General features: G+C 33.7%; 2 protein-coding genes and 1 pseudogene across 2 annotated transcripts; all 3 read right to left on the bottom strand.

Moving 5' to 3' along the window:
• Positions 1–698: 698 nt before the first annotated feature.
• LOC112491781 (disease resistance protein RUN1-like) lies at positions 699–6,365 on the bottom strand (annotated as a pseudogene).
• A 2,578-nt stretch (positions 6,366–8,943) lies between these two features.
• LOC125422517 (uncharacterized) lies at positions 8,944–11,491 on the bottom strand. The gene is made up of 4 exons (XM_048474458.2): positions 11,171–11,491; positions 10,907–10,989; positions 9,388–9,443; positions 8,944–9,275 (listed from the first exon to the last, which is right to left on the bottom strand). Exons 1-4 carry the CDS (start codon positions 11,340–11,342, stop codon positions 9,197–9,199), a joined length of 390 nt encoding a protein of 129 aa, XP_048330415.1. The 5' UTR covers positions 11,343–11,491; the 3' UTR covers positions 8,944–9,196.
• Positions 11,492–15,789: 4,298 nt separating this feature from the next.
• LOC107419429 (potassium channel SKOR) lies at positions 15,790–22,371 on the bottom strand. The gene is made up of 13 exons (XM_048474554.2): positions 21,798–22,371; positions 20,699–20,923; positions 20,542–20,605; positions 19,970–20,309; positions 18,983–19,278; positions 18,701–18,781; positions 18,138–18,236; positions 17,736–17,960; positions 17,425–17,613; positions 17,128–17,203; positions 16,716–17,010; positions 16,232–16,353; positions 15,790–16,094 (listed from the first exon to the last, which is right to left on the bottom strand). Exons 1-13 carry the CDS (start codon positions 22,058–22,060, stop codon positions 16,063–16,065), a joined length of 2,307 nt encoding a protein of 768 aa, XP_048330511.2. The 5' UTR covers positions 22,061–22,371; the 3' UTR covers positions 15,790–16,062.

The following is a 22,371-nucleotide window of genomic DNA, read 5'->3' as shown; positions in this document are numbered from 1 at the left end:
GGGTATTTATTTTCTCTTGGTTCAAGTCCTTTTTCATGGAGCTCACAAAAACAAGATTCAGTTGCTCAATCCACAGCTGAAGCTGAATATATTGCTGCTGCAGTTGCTTCAAATCAAGCTTTATGGCTAAGGAAGTTGCTTGTTGATTTAAATGAGAGGCAAGAAGAAGCTAACACTATACACTGTGACAACAAGTCTGCAATTTCTATTGCTGAAAATCCAGATCAACATAGAAGAACAAAGCATATTCCAGTCAAATATAATGCTGTGAGAGAAGCTGAAAGAAATGATGAAGTGAAGCTGGTTCATTGCAGTTCTGAGGTCCAGTTTGCTGATATTTTGATAAAAGCTTTGCCAAGAAACAAGTTTGAAACATTAAGAAATGATCGTAGTGTTTCCAGCAAAAGTGTCAAGAAGGAGTGTTAGTGTAATATCACTTTTGTTGTTGTCATAAGTTGCTTTGTAATGATTAGTTACTGTACTTTCAGTTTTTGGTAAAAACAGTGTTGTATTAGGTAGCCAAAGTATGATTTGTCTTTTGGCAATATGATTACTGCAGTAGTAGGTGAAAATTAGGTGGTTTATTGTTTCTGAAAACTTATGGCTATATGTTATATCCAAAATGAACGAGGGTGTGAACCACACCAGTTTAAGCTTCTTTCTCTTTCGTTTTTGTTGTGTTTTTTGTTCTAAAAATCCTACACAATCCTTACCATGTTCTCCAAGAACACATGAAAAACATTCTCAGTTAACCATAATATACTGCATTTGCCAACTTCAGGAGATTCTTGGTGGACAATTTCCCAACCCACTTCTTGTATTAAGTTATGCATTTTCACTCTTCCCTGCTCTATAGTAACAAGAGACATATCAATAAGAACTTCAATTCCAATGGTCGGACAGAGATTAAAGCACTCAAGTACTTTGATGACATAACCTCTGTCCTCACCAACAAAGAAACATGCAATATCAAGAAAGATAGTCTTTTCATTATCCCGTAAAGCATCAAAACTTATCTTAAGTATGCCATAAACCTACTTGTGGGGTTTCCTTTCTATATTCTCGATGGCACTTGTCCATTCATGTTTGCTTCTACCCCATAGAAAGGAACCTAAAACCACTAGCGCCAAAGGATTCCCATCAGCATATTCTACAATGCACCGCAAGAGTCCATGGTAACCTTCTGCTGGCTTGTTCCCTTTAAAAGCATTCCAGATAAGAAGTTCAAGAGCTTCATAGTAATCGAGTCCCTTAATATCATATGTTGCGTCAACTTCGTAAGTGGTTAAAAAGTGCTTATTTCTAGTTGTTATGATAACTCTACTTCCTGGGCCAAACCAAGCATGCTCTCCAACCAATGCCTCCAACTAGTCTATATGATCCACATCATCAAGAACCAGAAGAACTCTTTTGTGACAAAGTCTATCCCTTATGATGTTGATACCTCTATGTGTATTCCCAACCTTTAAATTTCGATCCCCCAACACGTCAAACAAAAGTGTTTCCTGTAACTAGACCAAACCATAATATTGTTGTGATGTTTCCCTAGCATTTGCAAGGAAGTAGAATGTAACACCCCGTCCCAAATCGCACCGGAATCCGAGCACGTTGACCGAGGTTGACCGTTGACCGAACGGGTCAAAAGTTAACTTTTTGCTCTAGTTGGAATTTCAAGTTGACCAGGGTACCGTGCCGAAGTGCATGGCGCCCTGAGTTCGTAGACTAGTAGCATGTCAAAAACGGAGCTACGGTTTGAAAGTTATGGGCGAAACAAATTGAAGTGCAAACTGTTCAAAAGGTGCCGGGAGTTGACTTTTTCTTGTTATGTAATTTTGAGTTGACTCTTGTATGGTTGTAAAGTACTCGTCGATACGAGTTCATAGACTAGTGGCACGCTTAAATCAGACATTTGGTTAAAAAGTTACGGACGTTTGAAATTCGCCGGGTACCGTATTATTTTAATATATCTGGCTTAAGTGCACAGTAACGCCACGTGTCAGCTTCTGATTGGTCCACGTGGCATGAACAGTGTCACACAGGGGTTTTTATTTGTTAAAACTCTCGGGGAAGAGAGAGAAAGAGAGAGAGGAGAGAGAAAGAGAGAGAGAGAGTCGCCGGCCACAGGAGATTTTCAAATTTTTCGACCGAGTTACTGCACACGCGCCGGCCAGCAAGGTTGCCCTCCTCATTTCCGGCAAAACCTCCAAATTTCACGGTGAACGGCCGCCGGACGCGCCCGGATCGAACGTCCGAAGTTCGGCGGCGAGTTTTTCCCCTCTACCGCCGACCACCGCAAATCGACCCACTTCCAGCCATTTTCCGGCCACACGCACCGTACACCCATCCTCCTCTCCTCAAGTCCGGCCGACCCACCAAAAATCACGGCCATCGGACCACCGACGCGCCTGGATCGGAGCATTTTCCGGCGAGGGGCCGGAAATCTTCAAACGGTGATTTCTCCGCCGTCCGACCTCCGTTTTGCTCACCGTCGGTCCCGTTGGGTTGCTCTCCTCACGATCTACAAGTCTGCAAAATTTCACGACCAACGGCCACCGCACGCGCCGCCGCCGGCGACGGTTGCCGGTGACCGCGGTGGCTCGCCAGAAAGTACTGTTCCGGCGAGTACCCAGTTTTCCGGCCGGCTCCAGTCCACTGTGTTCAACCTCCTGAACCCGAATCCAGCATCCGTTTCCGCCAATTCGCGATGGTTTGGGAGAATTGCGGAGCCAAAATCCGAAAAGCTTCCCGACGAAATTCCGACCCCGTCGGGTACGATCATCAGAAATTAAGACCAGATCTGTGATTAGCATCACTCGAGCTTCGATTCGGTATATAATTCGTAAATTTTAGTTATCGTTGGTGTTCGCTCCATCGGGTACCCATTTGGGAATTACCCGAATAAAATATTAATATTTGTGGTTTGGTACTGTGGATGTTTTAGGTGCACGTGCGAGTAGCGGAGTCGATCCTACGGAGGATCTTGATTGAGATACGTGCATAAGGTGAGTGACCCACCTTCAAATTTATTTTGGGAAATTTAATTGGTGAATATATTATGTGTGATTTAAATATTTGGAAATTAATTTCTATGTGCCAAATATTTATTGGATTTATTGTGGAATTATTTATGCATTTATTGGATTTAAGAAAATGTGCATTTTACAAATTTATGCCATGTGAAATTATTTTATGGTTTTGAGGATTTTGAAATTTGTGTGGTTTTAATGGTAAATTGGGCACGATTTGATTTTCAAATATTTCGAGGAAAATATTTGGTTATGTTGGTGATTTCAATTTTTATAAAATATGCCCATGGAATATTATGAGATTTGATTATTATATTTTGAGAAATTATTTATGCTTGGAAAAATGTGGATATTTGAATTGATGGATTTGGGAGTTGGTGGATTTGAAAATCATGGAATTTATGGTATTGATTATAAAGAAATTGTGGAGAATTTTCCAGTTCAAGCGGATGGATTATGCCCGCTATGCTTATGAAAAATGTGAAATTTGTTTTATAATTTAAATTTGTGGATTTTATGATTTTTAGATGCACCGTGCACGTACTGGTATTCTGATTATATGTGATATGGTATATGTGATATGGATATTGTGCACACGGATATGATTAGCGCGCAGGTGGGTGTGAGTAGCGCGCAGGTGATATTATGAGGGTGTCCTGTGGTTGCCATCGGATGAGGGTGGCCACCCCCCATGGCCGGGACACCAGGTTAGCAGCGGCGCAGTGGGACGCCACGCGATCGTATGCCGGTTTCTTTCTATAACCTCCTGTCTGGCGGTACCTCGGGACGCTGGGTACCGTTGGCGCCACTAGTATATAGTGGGTGCATCAACTGATTTTCGGAACTGTGTTTTAAAAATAAAATGTTTTAAAACTGTATTGGAATTAAAAATAATTATCACTGTTTCTGGAATTTATTTGATGTCTTGGTTTTCAGGGAATATGAATAAAGGGTTTTGTGAAAATGTTTTAAAAGGGGAACCTTTCCAATTGAGAGAATTGTAAGGGTTTTGAGAGAAAATATTATTTCCAAATAATTATTATTTATATACCTATTACCGTGGTATTATATTGTTTAGTAGTAGGGTCGCTCACTGAGATGATTAGCATCTCACACTCTTAAATTCCGTTCCTCTAGGTACCAGGTTGTCGTTGTTCATTCGGAGCGGACTCGATCTTCCTCGCTGTTTTAGTTCGTGAAGTACCCTGTTCTTCTTTTATTGCAGTTGTAATATTTCTTCACTCTTGTTGTATTTAAATTGCACTGGATTACTGTATTTATTTTGGAGTGCTGAAATTTGTGGAGCCAATTTGTAGTATTGTGGGAGGAATAAGGGGATGTTTATAGAAGTGTGTTTTCAGTGCAGGTAATTTGTGGTAAGTAAATCCCTTAGGGGAGGCTCTGCCGGATTTTCCGTTGGAGGGTTCGGTAGGGTTTCCCTGGGATCAGGGCTTGTCTAGGATTCCGGAGGAGGAATTCTGGACGGGTCCTGACATAGAACCTTCAAAATCATCAGCAAATTTGTTGAAAACAGCTTTGGCAATAGTTGTCTTGCCTATACCACCAGTTCCATGAATCCCTATCACTCGGACATCATTCGCTCCAACATCTGCTAATGAACCCAAATGTTGTACACGGGCATCTATTCCAACTGGATGTTTGGCAACATAAAAGTGGTGTGCGGTTCACTTTGCTCAACGTTGCTTCCACAATTCTCTGAATTAACTCAGATTCATCTCTGCCAGTGTACAAGACAATTTTAAGAGTTTACGATATACCGAACAAATTATTGATAAGGTAATTGTGACAAAGAGGTAAGCGGTCTATGTATTAAGAAAAAAAGGGCTTGTTGCAAATAAGCTTACGTTAAATATATGTATATATATATGTAGATAGATATATAAAACTAAAAAATTATAAAATTAGAGAAGAAGAAGATTGATAGAAATTATATTATTGAAATAATAGTCTCAATTTTGAATGAAATATCAAATAGGCATAAAGTCCTAATTTAACTAGAAATAAGTAATTAAGCAAATATAAAGAAAAGGAAACTAAACAAATACAAAAATAAGAAACTGAACGAATAATCATAATAAAATCCTAAAAATAAATTCCAAAAATACAAGAAAAATTCCACAGGTCTAACAGGGCTCAACTGTGTATGGCAAATTTGATCTTGTCAGTTAGCTAAGGTTAAAATTAAGTTTTATCTTCCGTATGTTCCTGAAATAAATCAGTATTTTCTGGATCATGTGGTATAGTTGTCTAGCCTATACAACCAGTTCCGTTAATCCCTATCACTCTGACATCATTTGCTCCATATCTGCTAATGAACCCAAATACTGTACACGGGCATCTATTCCAACTAAATATTTGGCAACGTCAAGAGGTATGCCATTCATTTTGCTCAATGTTGCTTCCACAATTCTCTGGATTAATTCAGATTCATCTCTACCAATATAGAAGACAACTTTAAGAATTTATAATATACAATATGAATTATTAATATGGTAATTGTGACAAAGAGGTAAGTGGTCTTATGTATAACGTCAAAAAAATGTTCAGGTAGCTAAGATTAAGATTAAGTTTTATTTTTCATATATTGCTGAAATAAATCAGTATTTTCTAGATTCTGAAGTCTTAAAACTTTGGCTTATCATTTTGCCAATGATCTGAAGAGAATATAAAAACACAAAATCTAATTAAGTGGAGGTAGTAGGGAGATAAGGTCCACTATCCTCCCCAAGTACCCATCACGTATTTGAAGCAAGGGAATTGAGAATAAACTTTGGATAAATAAGAAAAATACCCTTCATTTAAATGCCATCCAGACAGATTGCCAGCTTTCGTCAAAGCAATCTTCCATTTAGGTAGCCTTTCCTTGTACTTACTACCGGTAACGGAATCATAAGGAGCTTCATATAAAAGCAAAGCATCTCCAAAACTGCCAGTCTGATCTCTCACATGGGAAGGCTCCACATTGAGAAAGATTAGCCAACCCAACTGTCCAAGTGATTCTCGACAAGCCAAGATCGTGACAAGCTCATCCAAACACCATGCAGAGGATGCATAGTTTTTGGAGAAGATAACAATGGATATTTTGGATTCTTGAATTGCATTAATGAGTGAGGGTGATATTTCATCTCCCCTTATAAGCTAGTTGTCTATGAAGGTTTGGATTCCCCTCTGATGCAAAGCTCGGTTAAGATGGGAAGTGAAATTGTTTCTAGTATCCTCACCTCTGAAACTCAAGAAAACATCATATTTCAGATGTTTAGGGGTGGAAAAAGAAGAAGAAGAAGAAGAAGAATAGGAGCTAAAGGTCGTCAGGGCCATAGAAAATGTGTTACAATTGGTTTTCAGGGGTACTGCTCACTGCCTCTGCAGCGTTTTTTTTTTTTTATTTGCAAGTGCAGAGAGAATATCAAAATCACATACGTACAACTCTGTGTGTTTCAGACTTAATCAATTTCACATCCGCGGATTCACCACGCCCCCTCCTGAAAAGTTATTGTACTCATCCTTGACAAAAGAAATTTCTGTGTGTCTCATGTAACCACAAGCGCAAAGAGAGGATGGTAATTCACCTAAATATAAAGTGTTTTTAGAGTACCTCGAAAGAATCAACCAACGTAATGGAGACACCACTTTCTATTAAATAATCTTCTCCACAGGACCGACTTTTGAAAATGGTATGCGTAGGTTCCTTGTCATTCACGTAAAGAAACTAATTAGTCTTTCGTTCAAATTGAATAGAACGGGATCCTTACCATTTCTTGGTAGTTTCCATGTAGACTATATATATATTTGGAAATCATGTATTCAACTTTATTTAATTAGTTTTTCGTTGAAATTGAATAGCCCTTATTTTATTCATCTATTTTTTTTATAGTCCCAATTAGTGGTGATAAGCTTTTATAAAGAAGAAGATCCCTTGCTCTTTCCTGGTAGTTTCCATGTAGACTATATATATATATATATATATATTTGGAAATCATTCAGGCTAAATATATTTAGTTATTTATTCTCGATCAATATATGAATACAACTTTACCAAATATATATATATATATATATAGAAATTCTATGGTGAGGACGATCCGCACGAGGACCGCAGTATTAGTGACGTTTTTTTATAGTATTAATGACGGTTTTTTAGAAAATCGTCACTAATACTATAAAAAACCGTCACCAATACTGTGGTCCGCATGAGGACCGTCTGCATCATAGACAGACTGTATATACTGTATATATATATATATATATATATATATATACATATATATGAGTACAGTTAAAACAAGCCTTACCCGGAAAACAACCGTTGTATCACATCACTCGGGCAAATAACATAGAAACATAATCTTGTGGCATATTAAATTCAAAGTAAAACATGTTGACTCTACAAAGTAATTGTTAAGTACTTTTATTATGAATGACATTATATTTTATTCATATAACGGTTGAATATAAACTTCGATCCAATGTCATTCTTGTTTGTGAACTTTGCCTAGGCCAAGTGAACGAATAATAATCCATTTACAATAAGCTTAGGATCAGAATTCACAGTAAACTAATTACTCAATTGTTATAAACGGACATAAATCTCAAGGAACTGAGGTCTTTGCCTTCAGAATATAAAATTAAAATATTATATAATATTAATATACGTAAAATTATTAAAAATAAGCATAACAAATAAACAAGAGAACTCACAGAATTCACTTAAGTCATGCTACCGTTGAAAAATATAATAAGATAATTATGAGATCATCCCTGTCACTCGAACATCATTTCTACTAATTTTTTCTTCTTTTTTTTTTATTTTTTTTTTCCTAATTTTCAATTTTTTTTCAAGAAGTATAATTAATGTTTAAGTTTTTTTTTTCTTATATATATATATATATATATGTAAATTTGTAATTAGTCAACTATGATTACCAAATCATATTTAACTAAATCTTTGAAAACATATTTTTCCTTCAAAAAGCTTTGAGAAAAAAATTTTAAAAAACGATTATTTTAGTCTTTAGTTTAAAGAATATTCCTATTACTTTGACTACATACAATGAAAATTTTTCTGAAAAAATTTTTTTGAGTTTGCCACTATGTATAGACATATACGCGAAAATATTATTGTAAAAGAAATTATTCACTGTTTGATAAATGACTGTCATCCATAACCATCAAATTTGAACCTGAATAATCTAACGATGTAAATAATTATTGCTCAATAGTGCCCAATTTCACTCAACCATGTATTAGTTTATTGCCCGATAAGCTTTTATAAAGAAGGGGATCTCTTGCTATTTCTTGGCAGTTTCCATGTACACTACGTATATTTAAAACAAGCTTTACTACGTATATTTAAAAAAAGCTTTACCTACAAGACATCCATTGTATCACATCAGCATACAAACATAATCTGGCGGTCCATTAGAGAAAAACACGTTGACTTGACTCCACAGAGTGATTGTTTTTAAATTTTTGTTTTTATTTTTTATTTTTATTTTTATTTTTATTTTTTTTTTTTTGTCGGATGGATTAGTTTTTAGAATAATGTAGAATGTAAAATTTCTTTTAACTTTCCCATCGGTCCTAATTTATTTTTTCATGCAACTACATCCCTCAACTATCAATGAACTGTGCAAAAAGACATTTTCATCTCATCAATCTGATATCACTCTTGTTGGTGAACTTTGTCAAGGCCAAGTGAAAAGAATAAAAAATTGGGAATCGATCATCCATTCACAACCTCCTTCTGATCAGAATTCAAAGTAAACTAGTTGCTCGATGTTTTAAAAGGCAAATAAGGCTAGCTGTCGGTATAAAATCTCCAGACACTGAGGTCTTTGCTTCCAAGTATAAAATTAAATTATTATATTATATATTATATAAAATATACGTAAAATCATTTAAAATAAGCATGAAACTAATAAATAAACAAAGAGAACTCTGCAGAATCTCATAATACATCATGCAATAGTTGAAAAATATAATAAGATAAATCTGAAGCTTTAAGCTACTAAGAAAACATCACGAAAGCAGATTGGATACCAAAAATCCATAACATGACAAATATCTCTACAAGTAGCTTCAATTCTTCAAACAAAGTTGAGTGACATCAAATTCGTCCACTCCATCTAATTCATTTACGTATGAGAAAGCTACTGATCCTTGTACCTCTTCTCCACTTGTTCCAAACGTTCAATCTCCTTGTGATATTTACAAACACGGTGAATACACCTACAACAACATTTAGAGATTGTTATATTATGTTACAGGTGGAATTTAAATCTAGTATGGTCTTGTAAAACTGGTTTCCATGATAGGAGTAGTGAATAGTTTTCCAACATACCAATAAAGTAGACATGCTGTAGCACATAGAATTACATTCCTTTGAGCTTTGTAGATCTGCACAACATAATATCCATGGTTAGGGGCACCAAGAATAATAGTGAGCAACACACACAAAAATTCATGCATGTGTAAGTGTCGGTGTGTGCAGGACACTAGGTGAGAGAAGCACCAATATATTGTTGGATTATAGAGCTCTTTTAAAGGATTATTTGAAGGCTTCAAGTAGTGAAAAATAATTGGCAATTTGAGGTGTCAATCAGGTGAAAAAAGGGGCTTGAGGTTATGGTTGAAGGATACAGAAAAGAAATGAAGACAGACATTGGATCTCAAAATTTATGAACAGCATCCTTGAACAGTATCCATGATATGAACAATAACTTTATAACTAAGAAAACAGAGAGAGAGAGAGAGAGAGAGAGAGAGAAGAAGAAGAAGGGGAAAGAAACTTTTGAAACACATGCCTTGGAAACCAAAACACATAGAAACTTTCGTAACACATGCCTTGGAAACCAAAACACTCCAGTTTATCAGAAAACGTAAACATGTCCTAAACAATGGCAGAGTGTACCCTTGAAAAATAACTCACTTTATACTACAATAAACATGTTGCATGAATGATAAATACACTGATAATAAAGAAATCTCCTGTGATACCCAGGATAAAGACATTATGCTTTAAAAAGTCAGACATGATCCACAGTCATATAAGTGTTTATTCACTTGTTTAAGAGGCGTACCCTTATAAGAAACAGGTCTATTGCTCAGCAGCATTAAGATATTTAACCCGCTCCAAAACTGACCTTTCCTTCTCCATTGAGAAAAGAACTTTAACTTATCTTGAGCTCTCAACTAAATTTCATACTACTTTTGTACATTCATATCTCAGAGATAAGAATAATTAATGATTTCAATAAGAATTATAAGTACCATGTTGCCCAACATAACATCTTCGATTAAAAAGCTACACAACAGAAAAGTTTGGCAAATTTAAATCTGATGATTAAACCATATTTCCTTAACTTTCAACAGGAGCTTTTATGAAATATAACTCTCATTGTACTAGATCCGGAAACTTGTACAAGTTACCAAAATGCATTCCCAAAAGTACTCCCTGATAACAAAAGAAATTAGAAGGAGTGGGAGGAAACAGTGGATAGCAGCCTTTCAAATGGAGCAAGCTTGACATTAATACTTCTAAAGGTTTTTGACGGGTACCCATAAAATTGCTTTTTACCTTGAAAACAAATTTGGAAAGCCAAGCAGTTATGATTATCCTTTTCAACAAAGGGCAGCTCCTCATGAGAATATTTTGACTTTAGATTAATTGTGGAAAAGGAACTAACCATTGCTAATTGACTAGTGTATCTATAATGATGATGATGCTAAAAAATTGACATGAAAAGCAAGTAAAAATGAATTTTTCCAATCAAATTAAGGTCCTAAAATGGCCATTATTAGATTCGAATTCCATTACTAACGAAATGAATAAAAAAGTAAACGTTCCATCAAAAACTCACAGATTTCTCATAGCGATCTCTCTCAGCTGCAGTACAGATCTCAGACGTGCACATCAACCGATGTTCGTTCTTCCAATAGATATCTAAATCCAAACAAAGAACAAATTTGCCAAATTACTTCACCTCAATTATTTTCCTATTTTTCCGAGAAAACACAAGAAAAAAATAAAAACCCAGATCCCAAAAATCCCCAATTTTTTTTGGCCCACAAATTAAACAGAGAAGGAAAATGAAAAAAGAAGCGAAATGGGAAAGGAGAAGAACCTAGGAGCTGAAACCCAGCAAAGGGTACGATGAAAAGCGCAGGTTGGAGGATGAGAGAGACCAACGAAACGAAGCGGTTCTTGAGGAGCTTCGGGTATGGAAGCGTCAAGAGGATTGCTACGGCAGCCTCTGCTGCCACCACGTACGTCAGTATCATCCACTGCAACGCCATTGCCTTCGTCTCTTCTTCTTCTTCTTCTTCTTCTTCTTCTGAGGCAGTCCTCCAATACTTTGTTGTTTTGGGGGGGTTTTCTTTTCTTCCTGATCTGGTTCTCTTGGTTCGCTTATGTTCTGGATTCTTGGCTTAATGGCGAAGAAAAAAATGAGTGCAAAACTGGTTCGGGGATGGATCTTTATTAGGTGGGTCCCTGTGAGTTTGTGGTGCTGTTTGGACCGTCGATGTATTTTATTTTGTGATGATCACGACGTTGGTCAATGTGTGCATGACTCAGCATGGACTGAAGAAAATTCTTGCTTGTGCGATAATGAGATGGGCTTGAAAATTGCTTTTTTTTTTCTTTTTTTCTTTTTTTTTTCTTTGAAATAAAAAGCGTTTTTTATAAATGATAATAAAAAGTATAAATTCATTTGGTTACATGAATTAATAATTTAGATCAGTTCGATAACAAAATTATGTTTTTTTATTTTTGTTTTTATTTTTATTTTAAATTATATATAATTTATTTACTTCAATGATTTATTTAGTTAATAGTAATTAAATATTTTTATTAATTATAAATATAAGAAGAAAAAATATATATAAATAGAAAATGAATGACAACTTAGTATTATGAGAATTTTTAATTTGTTTTCTTCTTTAATATTTATAGTTAATTGATATGTTTAATCAACTCTGACTATCAATTATTATATATTAAAAAAACATGTTCAACATTTAAACATTATATAAGTATATATAAAGACAGCCCAAAAAATTATCCTAAATTCAAATTTCCAATTCTAATATAAAAGAGAGGGAAAAAATAAAAAAAATAAAAACTATGTAGCAAAATAAATTGGCGTTATTTTATTAAATTTGTACCCGTAATATTATTCTTAAAGAAAAGTTTACACTTATAAGTAGTTCAATTTAATTAAAAGGAAAAATATCTTAAACTTCTTTGGTTTGATAAAATATCATTTACCCTTTTGAGATTTTTCATATTTTACACTTATAAGATAATATATATATAATAATTTATGGCATCTAATGATAAAAGGATAATTATTAATTAAATATTTCAGTCAAATTAGGAAATTTTTTAATAGATGTTAAAACATAGAAGGTAGGTTATGAATTTGTAAACTTAACGGGGTGGCTGATGTTTTGGCAAACCTGCCGTCTATGAAATTTTCCCTAATTAGGGTGATCAACTAATCTTGACAGTGTAAATATATATTGCATGCATTATAAAATTTTGCTCTCTCTCTCTCTCTCTCTCTCTCTTCTATTGAGAAGATATAATTTTGCTCTTTTCTGTTGAAATATTTTTCTTTTTTTTTTTTTGTATAACGGTAGTTAAAAATATCAATATTATTATAAAGCTATTTAAGAAATGCTTATAATATTATCGTATTTTACTTATAAATGTATGTATGTATTTGAGATTGTAATTTGTAAGACATACAAAATTTTGCATAGCCAATTCAAGGCATAAGTAGCATTATATGGTATAGATTTTACTTGTGCTTTTTCTTCTTTTCTGTAAATATTTCTGGAGAAATTAATTTTTATTAGTTTTGATTAGAAATTATTCTAAAGTATTTTTCGAAAATTTTTCAAACGCTTATACAGATAGCTTTTAAATTATAGAAGTCAAAAACACCTTTTTAAAAGTAATTTCAAACAATGCTTATACGAACTAATGCCCCATTAACATATCTAATTACAATTAACATATCGAAATTATGTTCAATACTACGAACTTTTCTATAGTCTAGCAGTATAGGAAATTAACAAAAGACAATTCTATGCATTTGTGTGTGTGTGTGTCTATATATATATATATATATATATATGGTTCTTTTCAACTAGATGTTGGAGCCACGATAAGCCTAGGCCTTTTTTATTTTTTATTTATTTATTTATTTATTATTATTATTATTATTATTATTTTGGGAAGGGGGACGGGGAAAGAAGCTATCATCACTTAAAAGCCCCAAAAAGATTATAAGCTGGCCAGGCGCCTAAGAATCAAATTATATATCAATAACTGAAATTGACGAATTCATAACAAAAGGATGAATTCACATATATATATATATATATATATAGTCTATGGTGCGGATGATTCTCATACGGACCACAGTATTGGTGACGATTTTTCATAGTATTGGTGACGATTTTTTAAAAAACCATTGTTAATTCTATAAAAAACCGTCACTAATACTGCGATCCTTATGCGAACCGTTCTCACCGTAGAATTTCCATATATATATATATATATATATGTTTTTGTCCCATGCGCTTTCTACCTCTCCTTAATTCCATGTCCTATCAATTTTTAATTAATTTCCAACCCATTGATGAAAGAATTCTTTATATAGCTGCTGCACAATCTTATATATATGTCTAATTAACATGTGAGAAAACAAAAATAAATAAGGACATAGAAAAGATACCAAAAAAAATATAAACTTATATGACAGAAAATCTATATAATATGATACACATAATGGAGAGTGAAAGTAGCTAGCTTGTATGATTTGATTTATATGTAAAGAAATTAAATACCTGGAAGAACTGACATATTGCATCCATATATGGAGCATGAGATGCGCTGGAATGAAAACTAACAGAGAAAGAGAAGGTAGTGAGGGGAATGAAGCCTGGTCCGAGAAAACTGATCATTATAATTCTCCTTCTTGTTGATCACCATCATAATAAATCTTTTTAATTTATATACATATTTTAATTTTTTAAGAAACATAGTTTCATCTTAGATCTGTTTTCTCGTGCCAGACAACATTCTCCACACCTTCACTTTGAATCTCCTCTCTATCCTCATACCGAAAGCTCTTTGGGTTTTCCAAGTTGAATGCATCTTTGAGAAGTTTCCTGGAAAGTTTTTCTTTCATTCTCTAGAAGATCTAGAGGAAGCCAGGAGAATATATACATATATATATATATATATATAGTTGTTGCAGCAGAGACTTTAGAAAATTATGGCAAGTGGGAATTCCACTGGATATGAAGGAGAAGAGAAACTGAGTTTGATGATTTAGCTTTGTGGCTTTTTTGGCATTCTTTTTGACTTTGGGGCCCTCTCTCTCTCTCACACACATGCCATTTCGGTTTGGTAGTTGGTGGCGCTCTCTTTGTCGTCAAGGCTTCCCAAAATTGAGTTTGTATACTTCGTTTGTTATTGCTTGCAAACTAGGCTATTCTATTGAATGCTTCTATTCCTATTTCAATTTTGCAAAATCACCTATTTGCCGCTGTCTACTCTTCACTATTCTTAATGATAGATATCTTAAACACAATTAATAGCAAATCTAAATTTTGCTTGGTTCACTAATTGTTTTTACTATTTTGATTACTTTATCAGCAGTCCTCTGCCTCATGAAGATATCCCTGACCGCAATGACAGCTAGTGTCATTTTTTCAGGATTTGGTTTCCATAATGCTTAAGTAAAAAAAATCCCCTTTCTCAATTTAACATATGTTCAGAAAAGGAGGAAAAAAAAAAAAAAGATTTGTTACAGCTAGTGGAAGGTAATAAAAAAAGTTTCACATTTAATTGGAATCTAATTAAAACAAATATTACTTTTATAACCATGTTGTTGGTATCACTATCATTACATTTCGTACACAAAAATTTAATAAGTTGAAAAATTAAACTCCTTAAACCTGACATTGTTTCTGGTTATTGCGGCACCAAACTATATATTGGATAAATTTTGGTTTATAATTTGCTTCCAAAATTGGGTATTATATTTTTAGGTTGATGGTCCCGGAACTTGAACTTTTACCGAGTTAAATCGGCTGTTTTCTTCTAGGAAAAAAAAAAAAAAAAAAAAAAGAAGAAAGCAGGAAAAATACAATTTACCTTATGTATCTTACATCAATCATTTGATAAAGATTTACATCCATCAATTGAAAAAGATTGATTTATATGTCCATGTGAAACAGTGCATAAATTGCTTTGTAATCTTGTGTAACAGAGATATGAAATATCTACCAACTTTTCCTTTGCAATGATCTTGCTTTCGGAGATGATGGTACTTGAATTTCATTCAGATTTGGGAAAAAAACAAAAAAAGAAAAAAAGAAAAGAAATTCTTACATATTTCAGAAAAAATAAAATAAAATCCTTAATTTTTATCTTTTTCCTTTTTAAAAGGTTTGACAAGACTTACCGACATAATGAAAATTAGGTAATTCTTGGATGGTAAGCATGTTTTGCATATTAATTAATTTATAGCTTCAACTTTGTACCAATTAGCAAATTTTAGTAGAGTACAACAATCTATTGAGATGGAATGAGTCGCTCACTGTACTAAAGAAAAGATTATGCTTTTCATTTAACCACCCTAATCAAGGTCCTTATAACTATAATTGCAAATGCTTCAAAGAAAGATAAAGAATAAGATGCTTTGTTCTTCTACACATGAAAATAGATAGCTTTCAATACTCCATAGCTACGTAGCATTAATATTGCAATTGGGTATAACAAAGTACCATATTGTCCTTAGTAAGCAAATACAGTACTCTGATAAAATTTGCTAATCATGTATATGCCAAGGATTTCATGACCATTAATTTTTCTGTATGTAAAGGAGGTACAGGACATTTCAACTGCTCCACAGCTTCCTTGATAAAGTTGGAGTGCTCTGTGGAACCCATGAAAAGCTCTTTTTCTTTATGTTTCCGTTGGAAGGAAGAGAAGGTATTATACATTTCTTTCTCGAATCTCGTCTTTTACTGTCAAAAAGAACAATATTAATCCTTCCATATTATCCATGGTTGTTGCTTCAAGCACAAGCAAAACTCTCGTGTAAACTACCTACAATCAAGCAGTCCACATATAAATCACATTATTGAAAATGTGTTGTTGGTACCTTGAAATTCTTGGGAAGAAATAGAGAACTCAGACAACTGGGAAGTTTTTGCAACTTCAAGCAGCTTGATCAAATTCTTGTTTCCGCCTATACGGGCTTCATCAAGCGGAGTATTTCCCCATCTGCAAGCAGGAAGTAATCTAAAATAGTTAAACCTGCAGTAATATCTCTATGGTCAAGAGGCTTATCATACTTTACATGCTTACTTTGCTTCACGTTAAGGTCCTAAATCCAAAACGAACTAGAAGATTGGTGACTAGTAGTTCTAATCAAACTCACTAAAAATTAAAGTTAAAACCAAAAAAAAAAAAAAAAAAAAAAAAAAAAAGAAGAAAGAAAGAAAGAAAAGAAAAGAAAAGAAAAGGAGCTTCAATGTAAGTAAAATTACATTCTGCAGTCAAATCACACAAAAATTTTCAATGTAGGACAAGATATATGTGATTTTTAAGAACTAATTTTTGTTGATTTTCAATGCAGATTCTACCTGTCTTTTGCTAGGACACTTGCTCCTGCACTTAGAAGTAATTCTGCCATTGTATATAACCCTTCTGAAGCAGCTATGTGCAGTGGTGTTCTAAGATCATAATTCTTGGCATTTGGATTGATGTCATTAGCCAAAACCCTTTTAAGAAGATCCAAATCTCTTTTCATTACAGTATTGCAGAGAAAACCACCAGTATCATCGAAGGTAAGTGTTGCCCCTGCCTTGGCGAGTAAGGAGGCTACTTGATCATGACCATTCTTGATGGCATCGATCAAGGGAGTGTTTCCAAACTTATCTAGATACAACATAAATATTAGTTACTAGAGATTTCTTTTCACAGTGAATCATTAGTTGGAAGATTCTTAGGAAACGAGCAAGGACAAGAATTATATCATATGCTCTTTAAGCTAACCTGACATGTTGACATCCACTCCTTGATCAATTAGGAAAGCAGTAATATCTTCATATCCTTTGGATGCAGAAACGTGCTGTCAAAAACAATAACTTGGGCATCATGAACTAGAATTTTAACTGAACCTACCAATGTTGAAATGGATATCGTTTACGCAAACCAACCGGAATACACTGTCCAACCAAGTTAGATTGAGTTTAATTGGTTAGGTTACTTGGTTTATTCGGGTATTTTCCAACCTCATTTTGCTCTAATTTATTCTAGAACTTTCTGTAATATGTTGTTTAGAGTTCATACCAAAGGTGATCTTCCATCATAATCTGTCTTTTTTGGATCTGCTCCAGCTCCAATCAAACGTTTTACTCGATAAAGATCACCAACATAGGCAGCACAGTTAACCCTCAAAGCAAATTCTAGTTCATGAATTCCAATATAGAGTGTAATATCTGATTCCAAAAGCTTCTTCCGGATGGTGGAGTCTTTACCCTGTCAGTTGAGAGGAAGTGTCAAAATGAGACTAGCCAATTCAACAAAATATGAATTGTATAAAACAGTAATCTTTCCAGTTTCCAAAGTAGCAGAAGAATAAAAAGCAGATAGTCGTTTACCTCAAGAAGGTTGTTCAAGACAATTCGCCCGTCTACAAAGTATATCCCTAGGATTTCTATAAAGGATTGCTTATCAATCCGCAAAACCCTGCAGAGTTCGCGAACCACAACATTATAACGCTGAGGGGAGTTGCAAAGAAATGAGACCTCGCCAAATGAGCTGAAGGCTCCAAGATGCGCATGTAACTCTTCAGGTACATTTCCTTCACCCTTTCCAACCTCATCCTGGAGGCGTTATCAAAAACTATTACACTTAATAGTAGAAAAGTAGAGTAAGCATAGAGAAAACTCTTCTTTTCCCTTTCCTAAAAGAATAAACAAGTGCATGGATAAAATTGATATATATATATATATATATATATAATATAGATTGTTACATTTGAAATGAAACAATAGTCATACCAGCTCACCATGGCATACAATGTAAAGCTGATCTACTACACTTCCCTGCTCTATGACCACTTCGTTTGGGAGGAAAAACTCCTCATGAACTTTTGTTGCCTGATAAAGAAGAAGCATAAATAAGATTTGTTTCCAGACAAGTAAACTTCTAATATGTCACCGTTTTTGTTTGAATGCATGAACATGAACTTAAAGATTACCTATGTTACAACTGTACAAACAGAGACCAGTTAGTTTTACTACCTTTACGGCTTGTATTTCAAGAATAACAAGGTAAAGTTAAAACGAATTAGGAATGAAGCATGTGCAGTCCCCTGAAAAAAATTTCACAAATTCTAGAGACGTTTACTTTAATAAATATTCTATTTGTGCAGGCTAGGAATTCAATTTTGTCAAAGTTCAAACGGTAAATTCTATATAATAATTGAGTACATTTAAAAAAATAAGTAGAGAAAACAGGAAAATAGCTTTTATAATGTCTTGCAAGAGTCATTAGACAATTTTGAGGCAATGTTTTTACTGCTTAACTATCATGATCCAAGGGAAAAATAGAAATTGCTTACAATTTGCATAATGAATCCTGGAGAGCAACCTTTAAAAAGAGGAACTTCTTTGATGAATGGCTCATATAAGTTCTGAAAAATCTGCAGAGAAGAAATAATAGTTCTAATACAGATATAGTATAGCACTATCAGACACTCGCAGAGTTAGAAACAGGACAAACTAGTATGCAATGTAAGGAAGACATCATAAGCAACACAGAATGGAAGTAAAACATATAATTTAATAAAATTTTATATTGCAAGTTTCCAATGTGCCTATAAATTGAGGGAATAAGTCAATACCTTAGTTTGAATAGAGGCAGGAATATCCTTGAGAACAGAAGCCTCAGTATAGCGGCGATCAAACTGTAATCTCATATGTCTTTTGATGTCCCTAGTCATCTTCTTCTCAAGACTGTTTTTATTCATGTACCTTGTCAGTTCAGCCATCTTGTCTCTAAACCTTTCCGTTTTTGATCCTTTTACTATCAATGCTGCAATGTTACCAACCAGATAAGCACCAAGAATCATATCAAATGAGACATAAAACATGATGAATATCATTTCCCTAATGTTGACAGCGTGAATCTCTCCATAACCTGCAGAAATAAGAAAATCAAAATCACTCAATCAATAAACATTTTACATCAATCCAATAATGATACAAGTAACACAGATTGTATATATCAAGCTACGCATTTACAAGGCCTACCAAAACGTTTCCAACATAAACTTTTATCAATTAAAAATGGGCCTATAATCTCAAATCGAACACAAAACTATACTGAACCTCAGGGAATTTTACATCAAGAACAAAAACCACTACTCAAATTATGCATAGTGTATCAAACTACAAAAATTTGAATGAATCTCAGGAATAAGTTCATGTTATAGTGTATCAAACTACAAAAATTTGATTGAACTATGCATAAGAGTAGCATCAGCAGCTTCAATGGATAATTAAACTTTCTTCAAGACATAAGCTATTGTAGAATGATTTATAAGTTTGGCGCAATAAATCTCCTAAAGATAAGATCCAAACTTGGATCCTGCAAATTCTTGGGTCCAATCTATTGACATCCCATTATATTACTTAGTTCTGAATCACAAAAAGTATTTCAATTTCAATTATTCACTTTTGACTCTATGGGTGCAAATATCAGAAACCAGACTAAACAATGAGAAGGCACCAAATTTTTTTTTTTAAAAAAAAAAAAAAAAAAAAAAGGGGTGCACTTTAAAATTAAACTCACATATTTAGTTGCATGAAACATAAGAAAAGAAGCTTACCAACAGTTGCCATAGTAACAACAGCGAAATAGAGCGATGTTATGTAACGCTTCCAAAGATCAATTTCTCTAAAATGGGTATAGCTGTAGTCACCCATCTTTAAACTTCCTATCCATGTGTATCCTTCCTTTACTGGAGGCAAAGTGGTAGCAAGATAATAAAAGAAGCAAGCAGCTGCATGTGTACAGTAAAGCTCAACAACAAAAAGTTTTGTAATTCTTGTAAACAGGTAATTAATCCTGATATCTTTTTCCAACTTCTCGAAAAACTCTGTCACTCTCAGAGCTCGACTTAGCCTAATCCATAATAGGTACCTTACTACCTCTTCTCTTCCTGAAGCCTGGTCACAACAAGTGGGTCAATCAATATCAACAAAACGTAGAGCTATTAAGGTTGTGTTATCATATTAATGTGAACGTATGTACTTGGATAAAAACCAAATTTAAATACAAACCAAATTTAATAAAAAGTCTCATGCTTAATATCCAATTTTGTGTCAAAAAAGATGAACCCTCTATGATATACTTTGAACGAAAAAAAAGGTTCAAATAAACATTTATAGAGAAATTTACCTTGTAGATAGCATCCCAAGGTAGACATCCCAATAAATCAACAGTAAACCTAGACCTCAAGTACCTGAAATTGACAAAACAAGCAACAAATTCTTAAAAAAAAAAAAAAAAATTAAAATCCATGTAAGAGCTAGAAAGATGATGGAATAATAAGGACCTAAAAGCAATGAGTTTTCGATCATAGACTATGCGATGCGAGTGAAGGTCTCTGTAGGCAACGAAGAAGCGAACAACAATGTCGATGAGGAAAGCAATCTGGCCAGCAATGTCGAGAAGGAAAAGATTTTCCGGCAGTCCTCTGAAGAAGCCGAACTCCAATGGAGTGAAGAATGAAGAGTAGACTGCCCATATCAGAATGAAATGGGTCCATGCCACGTACCACCTGATTTTTTTTTACCCAAGTTTCACACAAACGGTCAGTTGGGATCTTGGCGCCCAAAAAGTGCCACGTGTCTATATCATAGAGTGTTAGTTTCATTTTTATTTTTATTATTATTTTTTTTTTTGGCGAGAACATTTTTTGTTTTAAAATTTAGCTAATGATATGGTGCCAAAAAATAAAATAAATTATTAAAAGGTTATATTTATAGAAAGACAATCAATAAAATAGTTAACTATTCCGGTACTAAAATCATTATTTTTTAAAAATAATTTTTTGACTACGAATTTTTCTATTCGCAATATTATTTAACAATAATAACTAATTAATTAACAATTATAATATATATAAAAAAAATGATAATATAGCATATAGCATATGAGTGAAAAGTCAATCAATAATTGAAAATTAAAAATCTAGTTAAGAGATAATTTTGTTGAGAAATAACTAATTTATAGGAGATCAAATATATATATATATATATGAAGAAATATTTTATTAGGTGATATTGCACAGATTGTGTTTTTTTTTAATTTTGGCTAAAAATTGGACAGATTATGTTACTAATTTAATCACATGTGGATTACATGAAATTCCACAACGTAAGAAAAAGTTTCGACATCATCCAATAAAAAGCAACCATATAAATATAGATATCATATTATTATAGAGAGAGGTTATATTATTGATAATTATTTTTTTTTTAAAAAGGGATAATTTTTTAATATGTTGTACTCCAAGTGGTCCACTACTGTTTTTTACCAGAAAAGAAAAATAAACAAATAAATAAATAGAGTTGTAAAAGAGAGAAAAAAAAAATTATAGTAAAAACTTAAAAATAATAATAATAATAATAATACTAAAACTGAAAAATTACCAGTTATCAGGATGAATAACAAAGCGGTCCAAAGTGGAAGAAACGGTGCGAGCATTGTTCCTGAAAGTGAAACCAGTGGAGTCTCCTGCGACTGATCCACTGACTCCAGACTCCATCCTCATCAACAATGGAAATCTCCTTTTCCACCATTCTTGTTTACTCCATCTCACTCTCACTTCATCGTCCTTACCAACCTCAAACACTTCGTCGTCTTCAGATTCCTCATCCCCATCTTCTCTCGATCTTCTCCTCTCTACCTCCATTTTTGTACTTTTAAATTTATCCCTTTACAACAAATATATAAGCTAATTAAGCTCTGCCTGATCTGTTATCTATTATATATATATAGATAGATAGATTTGTCTAACTGGTTTTTTTTTTTAATTTTTTTTTCTCGGGAAACAAACAGTTTCCAGGTTGAAGGAAAGCGATGGAAAATGAGAGCCAAAAACAATAAAGAGTGAGAGCAATAAATGGGGGAAGAGTGTCAGTACGAAATATTATTTGATAAGGTTTGGATGGAAGTGGGCGTAGCATATATTTTTCCGTGTATATGGGAATTTCTCAGCAGTGT

This window comes from Ziziphus jujuba, chromosome 2, assembly GCF_031755915.1.
Source record: "Ziziphus jujuba cultivar Dongzao chromosome 2, ASM3175591v1".
Lineage (NCBI taxonomy): Eukaryota > Viridiplantae > Streptophyta > Magnoliopsida > Rosales > Rhamnaceae > Ziziphus > Ziziphus jujuba.
Note: the sequence above shows the minus strand (reverse complement) of the source record. Positions and strands in the feature narration are given on the sequence as shown.